The following is a 20,847-nucleotide window of genomic DNA, read 5'->3' as shown; positions in this document are numbered from 1 at the left end:
GTGTGTGTGTGTGTGTGTGTGTGTGTGTGTGTGTGTGTGTGTGTGCGCGTGTGTACAGGAGCATAGCAATCAGGGGTCTGCCCCGAGATTCACCCTAGAAAGCGATGAGTTCTGCGTGTGAAGGGCCTGATTAACTAGCACAGCTATTTTTCCCACAGTCCCCTGATTGGCAGCGGTGATCCCATCGGAAGAGGGGAAAGGCTGACTCAAGCTTCCACAGAACACGGCTAAGGATTTCACAGGGGTGCTTTAATAGAGGTGCCAGTCCCCACACACCACACACCACACTGTACCGCACATGTACACACACGGCAATGTTGTTCTAAGTCGTATTAACTTTTACGTCTGGGGCGAGAGCGCTCGTGTGTTTTGCAAAAGCCAAACCACCCCCCCATATTTCCCCGAATGCACTCCAGTTGACCCTTCGCTGCAGGCTTTGAATTTCCAATCAACTTCCTACGAGTTCACAAGAGTTGCACTGGAGGCGAAGCACTCTTTCTAGAAAACATTGTAGAGGGATGGAGAACGGAGCCCGTGCATTAGAATCTCCTATTGTCTAATTAGCTTTAAGCACATCCGAAGCTTATATTAAAAGCAATGTGTGGGATTCATATTGTACTGTAAGTGTCTTCGCTGCGCACACAGAAGACTTAGCAGAGGGTAAGAGCACGATTTCTTGTTTACACTGATGAATGAGCAACAGTTGCACCGCACACACGACGTTCTCTGTATCAGAACAGTCACTGCGACTCAACAAGCAACAACAACACGACGCCGCCGTCCAACCAGAGTCAGGTTTTTGGACAAGCGCTCCGTCCACCAGCTCCCACGCGGGTCTGCGCCGCGGAGCTCTGCTGTTGCCGCGGTTCTCAGCGTGTGAGGTCTTAACGTAGCAGTAAAAGTCTTTATGGCATTGTGATGGACGAAACGAGAGAGCGAGGGAGTGAGGGAGCGCAGGATCTCCCCTAAGTCAATTTGAACAGCGGGCAGATGAAATTACACAGGTAGTTTTGGCCGGGCTGACAAATGAGCACAGAGATGGGAATGAAAATAATAAGACAGGCAAAGCCACCTTTTGCTTGCTAACACAGTTGTATACACTCCTGAATTATCATAGGGTGGGGAAAGAAAACTAATCTATATTTTACATTACATTATCTCCTTCCCTCTCTCTCAGCTCAGTCACCCATGAACACACACCACTATATGGGAGTCATGCATCACAAGAAAGCATAAGTGTTTTCTTGTATAATAATGATCATGTTGAGGAATAAGCTTCATTTCCCTAACAAGACAATATAAGGCTCAATTCTGAGTTGAGGACTGTAGTAATATGTAAAGTAATAAAGTCTGTGTTTCCACCTGTGAACGAATGTCCTGTTATTATTGGTCTCTGTGATTATATGATGCTGTGCAGTGCTGAAATTGTTCAGCATCATATAATTTCTAATTTGACCCCGGGACAAAATCTCCTATCTTCTTTACACTTGTTAAAATTGCCCAACAAAGTTAAACCGAACTCGATGCTGTCGATGCTATACACGCAGCCTTCGGTACCGGAGCTCCCAGCAACAACATATTACACACTGAAAAAGATCACTCCGACATTCAACAAAACAGGCCGACCGGGTTCCGCTGCGTTTGTTGTGCCCCTACCTCCATGGCTCGGTTGATGAAGGGGATCTGTGTGCCCGAGTCCAGGTCCTGGTTGATGATTAGCCTACGGGCCCACTGACCGGCCCGCACGACGCCGCTGCCCTGAATCAGTACCAGCAGCTTCGATGGGTTGGACAAGGCATCTGAGCTCAGGTAGATAAAACTGGTGGGTTCACCTTCAGCAGCATCCACCTAAAGATCCAGGAAAACAGTTACTTACACTGGTCTGTTGAAAGACAAGTGAGGAAAAAATAGAAAACATGGCGTAAATATTATTGTCATGTTACTGTTGTTATGTTATCTCCAAACTGATGAGCATTTGCATATAAACACCCTTCTTTGAGGACTTAACTCAATCCAAATACATGTTTGCACTCTGTGCGCACAACATGCACAAGTTTAAAGGGAAACAGTCCTCTCCTCTGTGGCCTTGGAAATTAAAAAGCTCATATGCATCAGTACACTAATCATCAATAGGCATGATTAGGAAACAGCCTTTGTGCGATTAAAACCGAAGGAAAGTGAGACAGACGGGGACGGAGGCTGAATGTGTGAGCGCATGCACACGTCCAGCGCGCCTCCGCATCCCTCCCCAAGTTTGCCTGGTCTGGAAGAATCTCTAAGAAGACAAACACTGTCCATAAAAGCCACTGGTGGCAGCTGCAAGAACTTAATCCAATGCAGACAAAGGGAGCAGAGTGGGGGAGAAAATCTTACCCTTTATTCTCCAGTGCACCATCATTCCCTCTCCCTATACTTGGCTGCGGTTAATCTTCTTAAAATCTGCGGTCACAAGTTCAATGCCACGCAGGTGGACGGACCCACCGCTAACACACTAATACACACACGCACGCACGCCATATACTCGCAGGCGGGTGGGCAGCAGAAAAGCAGAACAGAGCAATTTTCCAGAGGAATAATGAGATAAATAGGCCGGGCAGATAAACCAGTGAAAGTGTATAGGGGCTAATGAAAGGCGCTGAGTCCCTGGCTAGGTGATTTATGGACACTGTTAGCGCCTGAGCTAACTGCTATGCTTCTAAACACCAACACCGCATAACATCCCTATAAACACAGCCTGAAAAATGATCACAACTTTTATAAACAGAAAGAGAACGGGGCTGGATGGGCAAGGGTGTGTGTGTGTGTGTGTGTGTGTGTGTGTGTGTGTGTGTGTGTGTGTGTGTGTGTGTGTGTGTGTGTGTGTGTGTGTGTGCGCGCGTGTGCGTGCGGTGGGGGGGCGCACGCTTCCAACAACAAATAAAAGGGATCAAGTGTGTGCACTGAGCCTGGATGAGCTGGGCAAAGAATAACTCCATGATGGCAGCGCAGAAAGTCCCCTTCAGCGCAAATGAATGCAAAACAGATTAGGCATCGGCATGCTGTGCCTCCGCGCCTTTGAAATGACACGTCACAATACAGTTAATTTGTTGAGGAGACACTTTTGCACAAAGGATGTGGTAAGTGGAAGGCGAAAAAAAAGAAAGGGAGGACGTAAGAAAGAGACTGAGGCAGACAGAAAGAGAAGGACAAAGAATGATAGCGAAACGAGGAGAGCTGAGTCCTCACAATCCCCTTTTTGCTTCTTTTTTTTTTTTAAACAAGACACTCAATATCATAATCACACGCTAAAGCTGAGGCGTTTACGTCAATTTTCATATTTAATACTCTCTTTAATCTTCAAGGGCATAAATAAAAGTGGAAAACGTCTCTTTTCACTGTGGGTACTTACTGGCAGGATTGCTTTAGTCATGTTGCACTGTTTCTCCAGCAGCTCATAAACATACTGAGTGATGATCTGCAGGAAAGAGAAAGAAACAGAATCAGCCGTTCAAATAATAATAATAACAACAATAATAGTGCAGTCTAATGTAATTAGGATTTTTATACTAATGTTGATACAAATCCATCCAACAAAAGCTGTCTACACTCTGTGCGCACAGCATGTGTGAACATGTAATCGCAACCACTGTCATGCTCGCGAGCAGAATAGAACAATACTATTCAAACCCTTGTTTACCCTCTGGTGTGTGTGTGTGTGTGTGTGTGTGTGTGTGTGTGTGTGTGTGTGTGTGTGTGTGGCTGGTGTTCGTGTGTGTTTCTGTGAATCACAGTGCACAGAGAGTGTTGAGGTTGTAAGTGCCAGGAGAGGAAATCTCCTGTACAAGCAAAGGGCTGATGTAAGTTATGTTTATCCCCGCAGCCACGGCACTAAAAAACCTTGTATACCAAGTCATCCCAACCTCAGGCCAAGTCTTTCATGGTTCAGCAACATTAACAACTTTCTTCTCCATTTTCTGTATTTTTTCCTCCCTTCTTTTCTTCTCGCCGTGCTCTGCTCATTGGAAAAAAGCGAGATGTGCTTAGGGGGCACCGCTTTAGATTTTTTTGATCAGTTCCAAGAGAAAGACGAAAATCCTGAGAGTGATTACACATTAAACGCACGGCTGAAACGCCGCGATGATGCTTCCCCCCGAACATATGCGATAACAAATGCTGTGTCCTGTACCTGTCACGACGTGCAGTGAGCCGAGGGGGGAGTGAACCAACAGGCCGCACCGGCCTGTGAAGACGTCAGCTTAACTAGAGCAGCAACCCAAAGGCCAGCAGTGGCACAGAGCATGTCCAGGACTGAGTCAAGGTCCAGAATCTGAGCCCAAGCACTGACTCACCTCAAACAAGGAGCAAGCGGAAACTGCCATGTCTCATAAAATATATAATAGATTAGTTAATGGGTTCTATCCCTATCTCTGTCTTCTGCTTCATACGAAGCTACCTGTTTTCTCTAGGTCGTGCTCTTAAATGTCAGCCATAAATAAATCAGTATAATCCTACAAACTCCAAACACTCTTCAAATGGCATGAGTTTGAGAATATTTCCGCTTTCAGATTTTAAATGTGGCGGGTGATTGTCCACAGAGATTATTTTGAAGTGGGAAAAGAAAGGACAACAAAAGGCCAAATGTAACAAAAGAACGTATATGAAGAAAGGCTTTTGCTCTAAAGTCAGAGGTGAATTTGTGTCATAATTGCAATAATGTCGTGCTCTTTTATGCCCAGCACAAACTCAACGCTAACTTGATTTTCCTGGCTAGAACAACATGCAAGAAAGAAAAAAAAAACATTACACACGAGACACACACATTAGCCTTATGACAGCCAATCACAGAGCAGCAGATGGAGAAAATAAGATGATCGATTCCACCATTTGACCCTGAATGGGGTGTGGTGGTGGTGGTGGTGGTGGTGGGGGGGGGGGGGGGGGGGGGGGGGGCGAGGAAAGCAAAAACAACGCCGCCTCCCCCCAACCCACCAAAACCCGAGCAGCTAATTCACTAAAATGTCAGCCAGTCTGATGAAGACTAAAATGATTCCGCGTCTCAGTATGCTAGTGTTTAATGACATCAATAAGCCTCACAGGAAATTTCATTTGCACTATGTTATTTGTTCAGCGCCTCAGGTGGCTGAGAACCATCTGATATAAAATAAGGAGAGAGGCTGAACAAGAGAGGGGCGAGAAAAGTGGGAAGAATGCAAGAGTTTCAACGTGTGAATGCACAATGAAAGGGTAGATCATAAACAAGAATCTAATATCCAAGCTTGTATATATATATGGCTCTGTGGTTTAGTCCATATGATTTAGTTTACAATTACATTTTCAAATTACGCTTTTAGAAAACAAGATCAGTTCAAAAGGAAGGAGTTGAAAAGGGCGGGTGTTCCGATGGATCAAAACTCAACGTTTCTTTAAACCGGAGAAACTCAGAATCGCCGCGTTCAAACGCGTCTTGATGCACAAACAAAGCCGTCCTCCTTCTGCGTGGGCCTCTGAGGACTCTCCACAGCTGATCAGTACATTAAGAAAAGCCTTTTGTCACGTAATTACCAACGTCTCCTCAGTGCGTTAATGAAATGCCTGCAGGTAGCCACGCCGAGTGGCTGCGCTGGGGACGCAGGGTGATGAGAAACGCACTGGCTCTGAATTTAGCATCTAGTATTAAGAAACACAAAAGGGATGAGGAGGGAGGGGGCAGTGCACAAAAGTGAACAGGAATACGCTTAAAGCTTCTTCCCCCACAGAGAAGGGGTAAAAGGGGTAAAACAGCAGAAAAGTGGTGCTTCGGTCGTCGGCCACAACAGCTGGATGATGCTGGGTCCTAAAACAACAGCGAGAGTTCTGCAGGACTTAGACAGCGATCGTGGGAGAGTCTCACATAGACCCTCTGCAGCTGAGGTCACCTCTGCGTCTGCAGTTTGTTTGTGCAGAGGAAGTACTGTGGCAATGAAGCAACACGAGTGGGATCAGGAAGGAAGGAAAGGACTTAGAGGAGGGCTCAGTGGGAGGAAAAAAACCCCAAGACAAGAGGTGGGCGATGGAGAAGTAATCCCCAGGAGCCAAAGTCCTGTGCCAGCTCCCACTGTAGGGGGATGCTGGGTGGAGGGGGGGGGGAAGAAAGTACAAAAGTACACGGGCTTAATAAAAGGCCTTTGAGTGGGCGGGCAGTGACATCAACGTCACCTCGTCCTCACACCCTGACACGGTCCTAATGAAGATCAGCGCGGCTGCAAGTTGACATGCCTCAAAACTGCCGACTACGGGGAGAAAAGCGACCTCCCACGCTGCGCTCGTGTGTTTCATCCCTGCGACAACAACAGTTATCAGTGGTTTCGGCGGACCGCACCTGAAGCGGCGAGGGGACGCATCTTCCACAGCACGGTAAATAAACCTCGGGGAGAGGGCATGAGAAAAGAAGAAGAGGATGGAGCAGGAGATGAGCAGAAGAAGAGGAGCGAGGGAGCGGGAGGGGGGAGACAAGCACTGGGAGGGGGGAGAGGGGGAGGGTTTAAACGGTCAAGGGCAACGGAGGAAACTGTAATTATAAAGGGAGCAAGGGAAGCGGCGGCCTGAAACCAGCTCTCGAGGCGGCCACTGGGAAGTTGACTGGTACCAGTCACGTTGGAATATGCAGCCAATTCATACGAAAGTGTCCTGTAGCGTGTGCGTCCAGGAAGCAGCCTCTGCACAAGCAAATGAAATGTTCGACAACGTGTACGACATCAGAAGACCTAGTTAGCGAGCTCTTTTAAGGCTTCCAGTTTACAGACACGCGTGCACCTCTTGTCTCTCTAGACCAGAGCCCTCTCCAAAAGCCACTTAGCCACAGAAACCAGAGAGCAAGAAGAGGCATCAAAGCTGTTTATATAATGAAGCTGAAAGAGCTGCTCCATGCCGTATCACTGGCTGCACCCAGGAAAGCATTTCTTCTTCTCCAGAGAATAGAGGGGAGGAAGAGAAGGAAAAAAAAGACCCCCCCCCACCCCACCCCACGAACAATGCAGCACAACAACAGTGGCAACAACAGCAAAGCACACTCAGAGGCTGCGAGAATGAGAGGGAGCACGAGGCGATGCAAAGGTTGTTTATTTTAAGTCGGCGCCGTGTTCCAGCTGAAAGTGGTATTAAAATAGGGCCCATTGTTGTGAATTTGTGATCTGTCAGTCCACATGGGAAACAAAGGGAGAGAGTGGTGTAATTCCCACGAGGTCTCTGTCACTCGTCTGTCTGTGGAGAGAGAGACGGGGGAGTGTGTGTGTGTGTGTGGGGGGGGGGGGGTCTCTCCAGGGGAAGACAAAGTTCCCCATCGCACACAGGCAGACAGGGCTGTTTGGGCCGGGCGTCGGTTCCCCCTCACCTCACTCACACCCGCTCCGCCGGCCCCCGCGCCGCGGATTGTAATGGCGCCGTAATGACCTCCTCAGGCGCCGACGGAGGGTTAATTCAGATGCCAGCGGTAGCAACAGATGCCAACGTAACGACCGGCCCTCCCGTCTCCCCGCCGACGCCGCCCGCTTCATCACCCCCGTCCAATTCCCTTCTCTTTCATCACCTCTAATCCACCCCATCCGCTCCCCGCGACCGCGCACGCCTGACTGTGTCTGCTGCCCCGTCCCCGCTTTTAGCCCGAGCTGCAGCAGAGGCGTTCAAGTGTTCTGGGAATGGAGACGTGATGGCAGTCGGTGAATCAGGGCAGACAGCTGTCATTTATAGTCCCTCTTTAGAGAGATCCCATTAGCTCCACAACAAAATGGTACACGACTGGTGAGGGGGCCTCCTGGTGCTTTAAGTACAGTATGGAGGCCCGTCTTCGAGGTTCCCACTGCGAGGCTGACGCAAAACGTCAAGACTGCACCATCAATTTCATTGTTACTGGAGGAAGAAGGCTGGATGTGTAAAAGGGGCTTCTGGTAAAAGAAAACAAACATAAAGCACACATCAAATTATGGGAATCTGTATTGATAGCAAATTAATGCCATAACGGAACAAGAGCCACTAATGGCTATTGCAGATTTCCTAGCGTTCCTTCATTGGGCCCTAAACTTGTCAGCTGACCGTCTCCATGGCAACACGCGGCGTCCATAATGTGGAGACAGAAGACAGAAAGCCGGGTAAAAAGGAGAGACAGTGTTTACACTGTCTTTTAAACAGTGAAAGAGACAGACAGGGAGAGAGATGAAGACACAGAGAGAAAAAGGGGGTGGGGGGGGGGGGGGGGGGGGGTAGAGAGACAGACTGAGAGAGAGAGAAAGAGAGAGGGCTTCCTAATTCAGCCATCTGGCTAGTTTTACTTCATTATAATATTCTGATTCTCTGTGTTTATGCGTGAGTGTGTGTGTGTGTGTGTGTGTGTGTGTGTGTGTGTGTGTGTGTGCGTGCGTGCGTGCGTGCATGCGTGCGTGCGAGTGCCTTCCATTCCACAGATGCAGTCAGAGCAGAGAAGAATCCTCATTTATTAACAGCTTAATAGAGCTCCATCTGGGCCAGACCCTATGCTTGTTTCCTATCAGAGAGATTCATCGCTGCATCACAGAAATCAGACTACAACTGACACCTACACAGGCTGTGACCCCGCTGCACCGAGCGGCACCACGCACAGGGTCTGGGCCCCTTTACAGCTGTAATACGCCCATTACGGAACCACAAATACCAGGACGCGGACGGCCTGTGGGTCCACGCAACATCTGACACGGCGCAGAAGGAGGGGGAGAAGGCGAAGGTCGCATTGGACCCGTGCGACCGTAGACCTACAGTAAGTAACAGAGACGTCCTAGCGAGCGCTTTAACTGGTTCATGGAGTGTATTCAGAATGTAAATGGTTATTTCTGCTGCTGACGCCGCCTTTGTCCCACATTCCCAGGGACAGACAGCCATAGACGGCCTTGCTAAGGCTGCCGCCGTAGCTTCAGTCCACAAGGAATCATGCGACATTAGTAAATGGGTTGAAAGACAAAATACTACTTCAAAGACGTAGGGCGATCATACTGTATGTACTTGTATGTCATTGTGTAGTTACGGCACCATTAGACCTCATCGGCCCATTTTCTTCCCCAAAATGCTTCACATCTGGATGCGAAAGTCCAAAACTGCATAAACCACTAGAGCTTGTTTCAGCTATGGAGCACAGTGTCATGTGGAACAAAGTTACAGGCGAGGAACAAAAAAAAAGGAATGTTTTATCTGTTTCCAGCACTTCAAGGACAACTGTTGGCACAAGCGGACCAGGACTGCTAACTAGGTTGTTGCTGCAGGGCGGTGCTTGTCCAGCTGTAACTGGGTAGACGGAGGAGTCAGTGGGACCAGTAAGTCAGTCTAGTTTTTAACTTACAGTATATATATTTTCTATAACTGTGTTTTAATATACACACAGTAACTACTTTACTGGTCACGTTAACCCAGAGAACATTCAGTGGTTCTCATGCAAAGAACCTCATTTTCCTACATTGTTACCAACACAACACATACACGTTGCGTCTTCACAGCGGGTGCTCAGTGTTACAAACCAGTTCCTCTGTCAGGCTGTTGATAAGCTACATTTTTCGTTCCACCTTGTTACAATGTGCTGTTCTGTCCTCAGGTGCCGAACTACAACCCAGGTGTCCCTGCATGAAACATGGCCCACAGTTCCCAGACCAACGCTCTGCTGCAGCGCCTGGGACAGCATCTGCAAAGCTCTCGCAACACTAATACATAGGAAAATCTTTGAATTAATTTCTACAGGGGAAAAGTGGAGAGTGAAAAATAATTCACTTCCAGAAGCAGATTTTGTTCCCATCTCTTTCTTTTGCTTGGAGGCCATCACACCAACATCCTCGTTCCCCCTATTTCTAACCGTCCCTCCATTCAGACGAGGCTGAAGTGCAAATTGGACATCTGGTGCTGTGATGTGTCTGACAATACAGCCGCCGCCCCCCCAGCCCCCTCACGCACATGCACAGGCGCAGACACACAAAGCTGCGCACACAGAATGCAGAGCCGTAAAGCGACCGAGGGGAGGAAAGGGAGGGAGGAAAGGGAGGGAGGGAGAGCTGGACAGAGGTATGGAGCAGGGAGGGAGAGAGGTATGTGAGTGGACATTAGGGGGCAATGATGCTGCCATTCTATTCACATTGCCAGGGGCAAGCACGCACACACACACACACACACACACACACACACACACACACACACACCATCTCTGTGTAGAAGGCTGATAGAGAGCACTGGGGTGTGTTTCAGAGTGGTCCCTAACAGACATGTGTGCACCAAGGCTCACCCTCGTCCCACAGTCGCTGTAAAAGCCTTTGATTCTGTCTGATGCAAAAATGAAAAAGAGGAGTCGCTAGAAAGACCAGACAAACGATGCCAAAAGGAGGATTTCACCCTTAGGTCGGAGATACAGAGGTGCAGGTATGCATGCACACATACACTCTAAATACTCTAAATATACAGAGGCTGCCTAAGCAGCATAACCTAGTTTTAGAACTAAAAGCAAACTGGATCTATTTATAATACACCATACTTCTTACAGCAAAAACAACGCATTTGTACTGTCAAAGGCTGCAGGAGAGAAGTACAGTGTTCATTTTCTTGACTCATCTGTGGCCTAAAAAACAGCGCAGCAGATATTGCTGCTCATTCAGCTACTTCGTCTGCCATAACACACCTCCCTACAGTATCAGGTCCCATTACACAGGCTCGCATCATCACTGATTGACAGTTCACACAGGATGAACCCAGTCTGCATGCATCCTGCGTGATGACCGGTTGTTCCCTCCAAAAATTCAACAGCCACCCCAGATGCCGGGGTTTAGTTAGTTGAAATGTCTGTGTGTTCTTAAAAGGGCTGTTTTTCTTCTTTTTTATTTTTCTTGCAAATGTTTGTTCCTGCAAACCTTTTCAGATGTTTGTAGATAGAGCCCGAGCAGGCAAAAGAAAAGGGGGGCGGCTTCACAGAAGGTTGTCTCTCAAAGGAGTTACTGTATACCTGCATTCGAAATATTTAAAACACCCAGGTAATCCCACAAACGGGTCTATCACGTCGCTTTGAACTTCAAAGGACGCGCGCAACAATTAAAAGCAACACAGCCGAGGACGCAAATAACACAGATTATAAAAGAACATTTGTCTCATTATCTCAGCGCGCCCCGCACGCGCCGGAGCGGCGCCGGTAAACAAGACGTGGACTTCGGGGTGGTGTCTGTTACGTTACATGGCCGTGCGGTTGGACGACCGCAGAGCTTCTAAAGAACATCAAGGAGCCCCAAAAATGTGTCAGCGGGATTTCAAAGCTGTGGTTAGTGGAATATTTCAAATGGAGCCGGTGCAGCAGCAGTCACAGCCCATTTTCACCATGTAGCGTGGACCGTGGCTGTGCTGCAGAGCAAATGTGTCCCTGACCTGTGACACACGGTTTCACAGTTGAAATTTAACAAGGGTTACGTAGCAAAAATGGAATAAAAGCGCAACTGTGAGCATGAGGGACAAATAATTAGGGTGAAATGCACTGTGGGCATCTGACTGGCAAGACCGTGACCTTTAAAACACTTGTAAACCTTCCTCGTTCTAATGAGACAAAGGAAGCGCAGATTTGCCTGTGTACATTTTCCAACTCAGTGAACTCGGTGTAGTTCGACAGTGTGCATTGGATTTTGATTGGCTCCATTTCAGGCAATACTGATTCTAGGATCTGCCCAAAAACTAATCCTCGGGATCATCTTGGGACACGTCTAAAACTAGCAAATCCCAAATAAAAATGTGAGGCTCAACGTTTCTTCTCAACTTTAATTTAACGTATAATTCAATTGCATGGCGTCTACAGAAGTATAAAAATGTCGCACAGTCCCTGTGTGACAAGCGTTTGTGTCGTGTCTTTTGATGCTGAAAAAAGAAAAATCAATAACTCCTGCAGCAGCTTGTAACATTGTGGTAAAAGAGAGAAACGTTCTTATTTAGCATCCCAGTAAAGAAAAGCAGGCAGTTACCTCTCCCAGAGCTTCATAGCGCTTCTGGTTCCATCGGTGCAGATCCTCCCTGGCATTGAACACGAAGGGCTCTCCTGTTTTTATATGTCTGAGCTGACCATCTGGGGAAGAAAGGTGGAATGAATAAAAGGGAAAAATACAACATCTGCAGTGACAACAGACACTTGTCTACGCGTCTCGTCATCTGACTAGACGTGTAAAAATACAGATAGTGCCAAAATGAACCACGCTGAGCTTTGCCCCGTGGTTTTTGCATGGTTTATTTTCCCGTCTTCGCACTTTTCCTCTGTCACTTCACGTGTTTCCTTACCCTTCTTCCCCCAACCACCCCCATCTGGCAGGTATAAAGCCCATGGTTGCAGCAGCGTTCTTCCAGTCACGACTCCAACGGCCTTCTGGGTAGTCTGGCAGGACAGGCCGAGACAGCTGGTATGGCAAAAATCCTCTCTCCCTTTCTTCATCCATCTAAAAGCCCCCCCCCCCCCTTAACTGTGTCCATCTCTCTCTCCCTCTTCTTTCCGGCTCACTCTGGCGACAGGCCACGGGTCCGTCCCTGCCTTTTCCACCCAAAGGAATAAAGACTAGAGGAGGTGTGGGAAAAGATTCTCAGTTTGTGTGTGTGTAGTTGCGCTTGGAATGAGCATGAAGTGAGAGAAAAGGTGGGCTGGCGTGCACTGGCCACAACAACCGCTCCTTGAAATTCCTCTGAGGATGCTGCCTGGCCATGGGCCCGTCACCCTAACCAGAGCAGCTCACACACACGCACGCACGCACGCACGCACGCACGCACGCACGCACGCACGCGCACACACACACACACACACACACACACACACACACACACACAGCCAGGAGAACCAGCTGTGAACATACAGGTAACGTCACCAGGCTTCTGCGGAGCGTTGCAAGTGAGGCCCACTGCCATTAAAACACAGGAATTGACCGGGATGATTAAAAAGCTTTTTGGGACATTAGGCCATTTGTTGTGATTCAGGGGAGCCAGAGTTTTTAACATGTCCAGGTTTCATTCCATATAAAACAGTCATAAGACTGTAAAGTGCTGCTCAGCAATGGTGATACTTTTTTCCTAATAAACAATTACCCTCGCGTGGCTTTAGCTTATATTTATACCTTAGCAATGAGCCCATCGATCGTGCGGGTGACACTACAACACAATAAAATGCTAAACGGTGTTAAATTTAATTTTGACCTTTATGACTGCAGAGTTTGTACAAACTAAACCTCTGAAAAGTACACATACTTAACCTAAATAGCCAGGGGGCTCTCATACTTTCTCAATTACTGCACGATGTGAGGAAGCCCACCTTAGATATAAATAAATATCTTTGCCAGATAAAAGAGCACATAGGCATATTTTTTTCATCTGTTTCTAAATTGCCACCGTTTTTACCCCACTGTCAACGCGATAAATCTCGCATCGCTGGCACTCGGTGTATTACACCACTTGCTTTCATGGTTCGTTGTTAGCCAACATGTAATCCTGAATCTACGTTTGTCATCATGTTGCATTAAAAAGCAGCCTCGTGCCTGAGAGGCAGAGAGGGAGACGAGCGAGGAGCCGGGATGAAACAGTGCGCACCGAGAGTACCTTGAAGAAAATCAATTATGCATTCATGTAGGGGTGAGGATCTAAACACTACTGCCTAAGAGAAGGAAGAGAGGAGCTATAATGAAATCCTACTGTAGCAAATGTGTGTTTGTACGACGGAGGGAGAGAAGTGTGTGTGTGTGTGTGTGTGTGTGTGTGTGTGTGTGTGTGTGTGTGTGTGTGTGTGTGTGTGTGTGTGTGTGTGTGTGTGTGTGTGTGTCTGTGTGGGCTGAGGGGTGATCAGCTCCATTGCCTCCCTCAACACCTCCTCTCGGAGGAATAACGTTTTCTCAACTTTTCTCCTCTTTTTCTGTCATAATTAGCATTCTGTTCTCAATTTGGCCGCTTAATTAGGTGTACATAACCTTGGATTTCCAGTAATGGAAAACCGGAGGGCTAGCGAGATGAAGCCATCATCTTCAGTGATTAAGATACCTGCAAACTATTGTACACAGCCTCGTCTGTATTCACATCATTACATGGTCAAATTAACATTTTTGTTCCACCTGTCTCGGGCAAAGGTAGCCGGGGTGCAGCTATAGAAATGCCCATGAGCAAGAGTGACTGTGAGCCGACGTACCGGAGACGCCGCCTGAGGCTCACCGCGGCTTTAATGGAAACGCTATCCTTCAGAAACAGGCCTGAGTGGAAATTGACAAGCCATACAGATGAGTATAGGTGACCGTGTGTGCGTGCGTGTGTGTGTGTGTGTGTGTTGGGATTTTGATCAGGCTGGGAGAGATACAGTAAAAGGGGAAGACATAAGGGTGGGTGTCTGGATGTGTTCATCACTCCGTGGGAGCCTGAGCCGGGACTCGTGGGCGGGGCTGGGGGCTGCCGGGGTGTTGGCAGGGTGGCGGCCGGGGGGGTGGGGGGGTGGGGGGCGGGTCTCTGTGTGTCTGCTCTTAGGCACAGCGAGGTTATGCAAATGCTCCGTCAGGCGGAGGGCAAGGCTGAGTAGGTTACTGACGGGCCGTAGAGTACACAACATGTCCCCGACTCAGCCAGACAGACAGCCGGCAGAGACACTGACAGAGAACAGAGGGGCTGAGAGAGAGAGAGAGACAGACTACAGGGGAATACTAAGAGCCAAAGCCGCCACAGCCGCGTTTCCAGCTTCTCCTCCTCCTCCTCCTCTCCACCTGGATTGATTGAAGTGAGCCAAGAGAATCCTAAGGAGACTTTTCTATCATCTGGACCCTCACCGCTCTGGGTCCAGCTCTGCCCCTTGGTGTCACACACACATGCACACAGACGCACACACACACACACACACACACACACACACACACACACACACACACACACACACACACACACACACACACACCTGTACTGTCTGAATGTCCCAGTAGACAGTTTTAAGTCAGAAATTATAAATCACTGACATAATAACGAACAGACCTGTAATTAAACATTTTGCTGAGCTGCAGCTGTGTTTTTTAAAAGTACCAACTTCACCACCCATTTACAAAACACTTAATGATAAAGCTCCAGCTTATCATAAAGACCTCAAAGCCTGTTGTGCTCCCAACAAAACACTCCTCCCTGCTCAGGTTCAATAAGCAGCCAACCTCTACCTCGATACTTGAGATAACTTTTGTGCTATAGAAATAAAAATGAACTGAAAAAAAGTGCAAGTTCATTTGCTAGTCTTTGAGTCTTTAAATGCAGTATAGTGTGTTACGATGACGTGGGTCATAGTTACAGTAAGTACTGCTTATGGCAGGAGAAAGCCTGCTTTATGCTTGGGTTATGCTTCATATTCAGTGCTGGCCTTTAGGCCATAAACTGTACTTACATTCGTTGAAAGCATATTCAAACTCCTCCAGTGTTTTGGGAAACGTGAAAGGCGGTTCATCCTTCTTCATCAGTTCATCCAGGTCTATTCTTGATAACAGATCTGGCGAGACAGAGAAAAGAAAAGACCAAAGGTGAAGCATTGATGACAGTCATATGGCGACTGCCTTTCATGCACCAAATTCACAATCTAATATTCCTTTTCCAATCTCACTCACATCATGACATTATGATCGTGAGCACGATCACCTACATTGAACTTTTGCATCTCCCTGTTTTGTTTAGTAGCAAAGGCAAAGCCAAATTCCTCCCTTACGCACTTAAACTAAAAGCTTTTCATCATCCTCAAGTGGTAAGGTTCATTCACATAATTTTGAAAAAAAAAAAAACGTTTTCAGCAATACCATAACAGAAACAAAACCCTCAAATGGGTGAATACGCTTGAGTCAAGGATAAGTGGAACACCTCCTGCCCTGTGTCATCTGCTCTGGGGGTCAGCCTGATTTCAGATCAAAGGGCACCACTGAAACATATCTCATGTACGTTCAGATTGGCAGCGTACATTTTGAAAGCATGCACTCACAAATCAGAGTGGGAGGAACTGCACATTCGCTTAGAACAGCGAGCGTGGAGTGGCTCCTGACAGTGTGCGATCAGGATCAGACAGACTTTATTGGGAGCAGAGGGTGAAGGTCCCGGGCTTCCTCGCTCACCTTTGAGCGCGGTGGTTTTCTCCCTGTCCTCCTGGCAAGCTACCTGGGCCATGGCGATCCACAGTATGTACACAGCTCGCGTGGCAGCACCGGGGGGCGAGAGCATGAGTCCTCTGAGATCTCGGCGGTCACTGCGTGGAAATTAAAGCGGAGACACCTGAGAACCTGTTGCACCAAGTCACGCGCGCGCGCGCGCGCGCACGCACCTGTCCGACACCTGCTTTTCAGCTGCTGGTTCTAACGGGAGACCCTTCGCAGCAGGCAGAGGCTAACTGACGCTATCAGTCTCTGCGCACGTGCAACAACTGGATCAATTATGCGAACGCGCGCAAGTTACTTTTCCCCGAAAAGCCGCGGCGCAGGCACTTTCGCACGCTAAGCTACGCCGCCCCGCTACTTTCTCACCAGCGGTCAACATCTGTTTCATGTCTTGGCAACACAAGTGTGGGAACGTGTGGAGCCGCTCTACGGACTAAAGCGCCACGACGGGACCCAGTCGTGCGTTTATTTCACGCTAGCGGAGAGCTTCTCGCAGACGCGGGCATGCTTTGTGCGCGACTCACGCACCATCTGAGTGTTTGCGACTGTCCGGCGGCGGCCGCTTCCTTGAAAATTCACAAACAGGAAGGACTCCGCGCAGAGCCGCGCACGCAGAGCGTGAAGCTTCCGGGTTACCGGGGCAACGGACTGGAAGGAGCATTTAAAGGCGCAGTAGCACCATTTCTCGCCTGGCGAGACCGCGCGGCTGCCGGGAGCCGCTGTGCAGTGGGCGCAGGTGAGAAAGAAGCGCTTCAGCGTCGAGGCTTTTTATTTTTATATTTAATAGGTCACTTTAATTCACACAATAATGCACACGTACATGAATTTTGTATCTACAACTAGTTTATCTAGTGTAAAGGTGCTCTATTAAAACATTTGACTTGACAATTTAGATTTTGTAAAACTATCCAACACAAAGTCAATATATATGTAGCTTCCCCTTAAATAAAAACATGGTTCATACATCAAGGGATCACATTTCAATATACAGTATATAAAATTAAACCTTTTTTCTGCACCTAATAAGATCACAAGACATTAGACTACTGTATAGACATTTGTTTAATGTACATTGACTATTTCATGTCGCAATAACAATTTCATATTATTTGGTCAGGCCGTCGGCTCGCTTTACAGATATTACCTATATAGGCCAAAAAGTTTCTTTTTATGCTCATACTGTATTGCTGTTGGATGCTGCCTTGTTTAGATGCTCCTCTTTGGGCACAGGGACATTAGATTCCCCTGAGAAGAAGCTGTTGTGGAGTGTTCATACAGTAAATGAATGCACAACGCTGTAAGTGACATAGATGAGGCACAAAGGAAATTTAAAAAGCTCCAGCAAATGATCTGATTATAACCAGAGCTCCCGGACTGATACTTACACAGTATGATCTATCTTAAACCATATGACACGCTCCGTTTCCGTGCACCTGATTTTAGGTGTTGACTCACAGAAATAGACTCGCTGTTAAAGTTAAGCTGCATGTCCTACTTCTGGACAGCCTCTAGAAGTTGAAGCTATTTCTCTGGGGAGCTCAGCTACCCTGTTTCCTCGAGCAGGGTGCTGGAGACACTGCAAAGGGAGACCCAAAAAAGAAAGAGAGATGACATATTGTGGCATTGATATCTACTGGCATTGACAACACAAAGGAGATGCCTCTTGCTCATTCTGTGCTCAGTGAAGCACTTGAAATGAGAGGTGAGTCAGACTGAGCTTCACTAGTTCAGACACAATGAAGTTGGCCGAGAGCAGAGCAGATATTCAGGTCTGCATTCAAACAAACAAATTATGTGGCTCTGTGCTGACTGGATGAAAAGTAAATATCCACATACTTGTACTGTAAATTTGGAATCTCATTCCTGATTTCTATTGATTTGAAAATTAACTAGAACATGAATTGAAGTGAAGGTGGAGTGCTGTATCTGAAAGATCGTCTTCCTGTGATGGTACCACAATACTCACTAAATGCTGACACAAAGCTTGTTACAGTGGCTCAACACACAAATGGAACCAGCATGTTTCTGCAGATGGAGTCCGCTGTGGACAAAATGAGGGTAATCAGCACAAATGCAAATCATAGAGATCAAAATGCTGTTCTGTATAAAGATGACGTGATCAACCCCTCCAGAGTGATTCTTATGAAATGCTTATGTAGGTTTGATAATTCCCAAATGAATACAGAATAAAAATAGTAAATGTATTCTTTGTGATAAATCATTCTTTGAAATGATCTGTTGTGAAATTGTCTGTCAGCTCCACTGTCACTTATCTTTGGATCCTATCACCTGTCTACAGTGAGAATGCAGATGGATAAACCTACAGTTACCTATTCCAGGAGAGCGGGAGATGAAAAAAGTCCATCAAAGCGTTTTCACAGCAAACAGTATGATGCACGAACAATTTGGGAAGACAAACACTTTTTTCCCGCAACACTAAAAATAAAACTGTATTTTTATGTTAAATACAGTACATTTAGGAGCCACTAATGGTGTTTTGCTGCTGCTTAGCCTTTATTCAGAGTCACATGCAGAATTCAGTTGTTGAACATTTTGTTGTCCTTTGTATTCTCTAAGTGGTTTGGTGATTGCAACCTTGCCACATTTGCATTAAAAACCTAGTTAAGGAAAAGAACCTCTCTCCGCGGAGCAGGAAACGTTTGCGTGGTTTCTCAGAGGTATTGAACAGGGCGTAGCCTTTGTGAGCTAAAATTATGTCCCTGTTCCTCTAAACAGCACAGTTTTAGTTGTCTAATCCTTCCAGTAATAGACAAGAGCATGTGATGTATGTATTCATAAGGTAATGCTCACTTCATAGTCATCAGCATCATTAATTATTGACTGCACAGTCATCATACGGCTTGATCATACAAAAAAACCAAGAGCGCTCAGTGGTGAACTGAGGATATCATTGTGTTTTAATGTTTAATCCATCTCATGAATAACAAAACGTGGACACCGTTGGAAAAATATAGTGAGCAATCGTGTTACACATAAAATAAATGTTTCCTCAGTTTGCACAAAATACTGACTGATATTACACAGCGAGGCAGGTTTTTGAGACACACTGTAATCAAAACATACATCATCTCGCTTCCCAGCTGCAATATCTGATGTTTGCTTTCAGGAACCAGGAGGAAGTATGCTGACACCAATGTCTTTACACTCACTGGCTCAAAAAAAAAAAAAAAAAAAACTTCAACTACCTACGATGATCACACAGTCCCATCTTGTCCCAGGCAAACAAATCCAGGCTCTCCATTTCCCAGAACTGATTTCTGGAGATGTGCTCTAAAAAGATGAAATGCGTGTGATGCGGCACAGAAAGCAGCACGGTTTGTTGAGAGAGTTTGTCTGAGGTGCGCGTATAAAAGGCGGAGGCTCAGTCTCCCTCGCCCTTTTTGTTGTTCCACAGTCTCTTGTCCTCGCACTCATGTTCCCATGCGCGCTCATATGCAAAGTCTGTGCATATGGCGCGTGCACGCGCTCATTTACATTCTCACACACACACACACACACACACACACACACACACACACACACACACACACACACACACACACACACACACAACAAACTTTACTACCTGAAAGCTGCATGTGCGTGTTACAACCAAACATTTACAGCGTGATAAAAATTCCAACTGCGTGGACAGTTATCAGGCGGCGGCTCCGTCGGATGGCCGCGTATCCCCCCGAGCCTCCTCCGGCGGCGCCTCCTCGGCTCCGGCGGGGCCTTGGGGTCCCGGGCTGCAGGAGCACACAAAGTAGGCTTTCTGGAGTCCCTCCACCAAGGCCCGCTCGTCCTCCTCCAGCTCGGCGCCCTCCTGCATCTCCCACCTGCGCACACAGAGCTGGGAGTGAGCGAGCGGAGGCGTTCACACAGAATATGTTAAAACAGTCGTCACTGGTTGGAATGACAACACACGTCCTGCAGTAGCCGCGGTGGAACCGGCTGAATCTTGTGTTGATTGCCCGTCTTGCTGATGTGCACACACACTGCAATTAAAAACCCAAGCGATGTAATTTACATTACATGTTACTGGCTGTGACTCGGCTGCTTATGCGGCCACGTCATGGTATGGGGACTGCAGACGGATCCCTGCATGCATGACTAATATCTATGGAGTCAAACAGCTCCTTGTAGCGTGCTTTTCTGGTTTAATTGCTGCTACAGTTCGTTTCTCCACGTTCTCTAATTCCACGGGCTGCAGAGCGGGTGGAGGACTTCAATGTGGAGACATCAAGGGTAGTCACGTTGTAACACGCTCTCAATATTTCAGTGGAATCCCTCGACGAGCGACGGCGGTCAATCAAATCCATATGGAGCGCTGTCTTTGGAGCTGCCGCGCAGCACTCCATCCGAAGGAGAATCACATCTAACTGCAAATGATTGCATTTTCATTGCAATCGCCGCGCGGGCCTTTTATCTCGCATCCGCGGCAAACGCGCATCATACAGCGGCGCATGTGAGGGCGCGCGTGAGGATGAAGAGGCGGTAAAGCTGCAGCTGCAGCTAAGACGCAGCATCCTGCCCATGCGGAGCGCTTTGATGAAGCTTCCGTCTCTGTCATAATGTGTGTCTGGACAAATCAGACATCCCCTTTCTGCCACTTCCCCACTACTGTCAGTACAGTAATTACTATCTGTAAGGGGCGGATCTGTTTATGTAAATATGCAGCTTTGACAGAGAGGCTCCCTTTCATGTGATTGCATTCTCCATCTATGTGCAA

General features: G+C 47.4%; 2 protein-coding genes across 11 annotated transcripts in view; both read right to left on the bottom strand.

The window, feature by feature from the left end:
- Window positions 1-16,752, bottom strand: part of fam172a (family with sequence similarity 172 member A) — a 116,843-nt gene extending 100,091 nt beyond the window's left edge. The window contains exons 1-6 of one of the 9 annotated variants that reach the window (XR_008695526.1): window positions 16,644-16,752; window positions 16,077-16,207; window positions 15,365-15,466; window positions 11,955-12,055; window positions 3,389-3,454; window positions 1,657-1,848 (exon numbers count right to left, since the gene is read on the bottom strand). Coding sequence is in view for 3 of the 9 variants with exons in the window: in XM_029162643.3 (XP_029018476.1) it covers window positions 1,657-1,848; window positions 3,389-3,454; window positions 11,955-12,055; window positions 15,365-15,466; window positions 16,077-16,182 (567 nt within the window). In the remaining 6 variants the exon portion in view is untranslated. Of the gene's footprint in view, window positions 1-1,656; window positions 1,849-3,388; window positions 3,455-11,954; window positions 12,056-15,364; window positions 15,467-16,076; window positions 16,208-16,282; window positions 16,624-16,643 lie in introns of those variants that run through there. The other 8 variants (XR_008695527.1, XR_008695525.1, XM_029162643.3 and 5 more) reach the window with 8 other exon arrangements.
- A 2,258-nt stretch (window positions 16,753-19,010) lies between these two features.
- The window catches only part of kiaa0825 (KIAA0825 ortholog), an 86,486-nt gene continuing 84,649 nt past the window's right edge, over window positions 19,011-20,847 (bottom strand). The window contains exon 23 of one of the 2 annotated variants that reach the window (XM_029162638.3): window positions 19,011-19,954. In XM_029162638.3, the coding sequence (XP_029018471.1) occupies window positions 19,774-19,954 (181 nt within the window). In that variant the 3' untranslated portion in view covers window positions 19,011-19,773. The remainder of the gene's footprint in view (window positions 19,955-20,847) is intronic. The other variant, XR_003786961.3, reaches the window with a different exon arrangement.

The sequence above is a fragment of the Betta splendens genome, chromosome 9, assembly GCF_900634795.4.
Source record: "Betta splendens chromosome 9, fBetSpl5.4, whole genome shotgun sequence".
NCBI lineage: Eukaryota > Metazoa > Chordata > Actinopteri > Anabantiformes > Osphronemidae > Betta > Betta splendens.
This window is presented reverse-complemented; position numbering and strand designations above follow the sequence as displayed.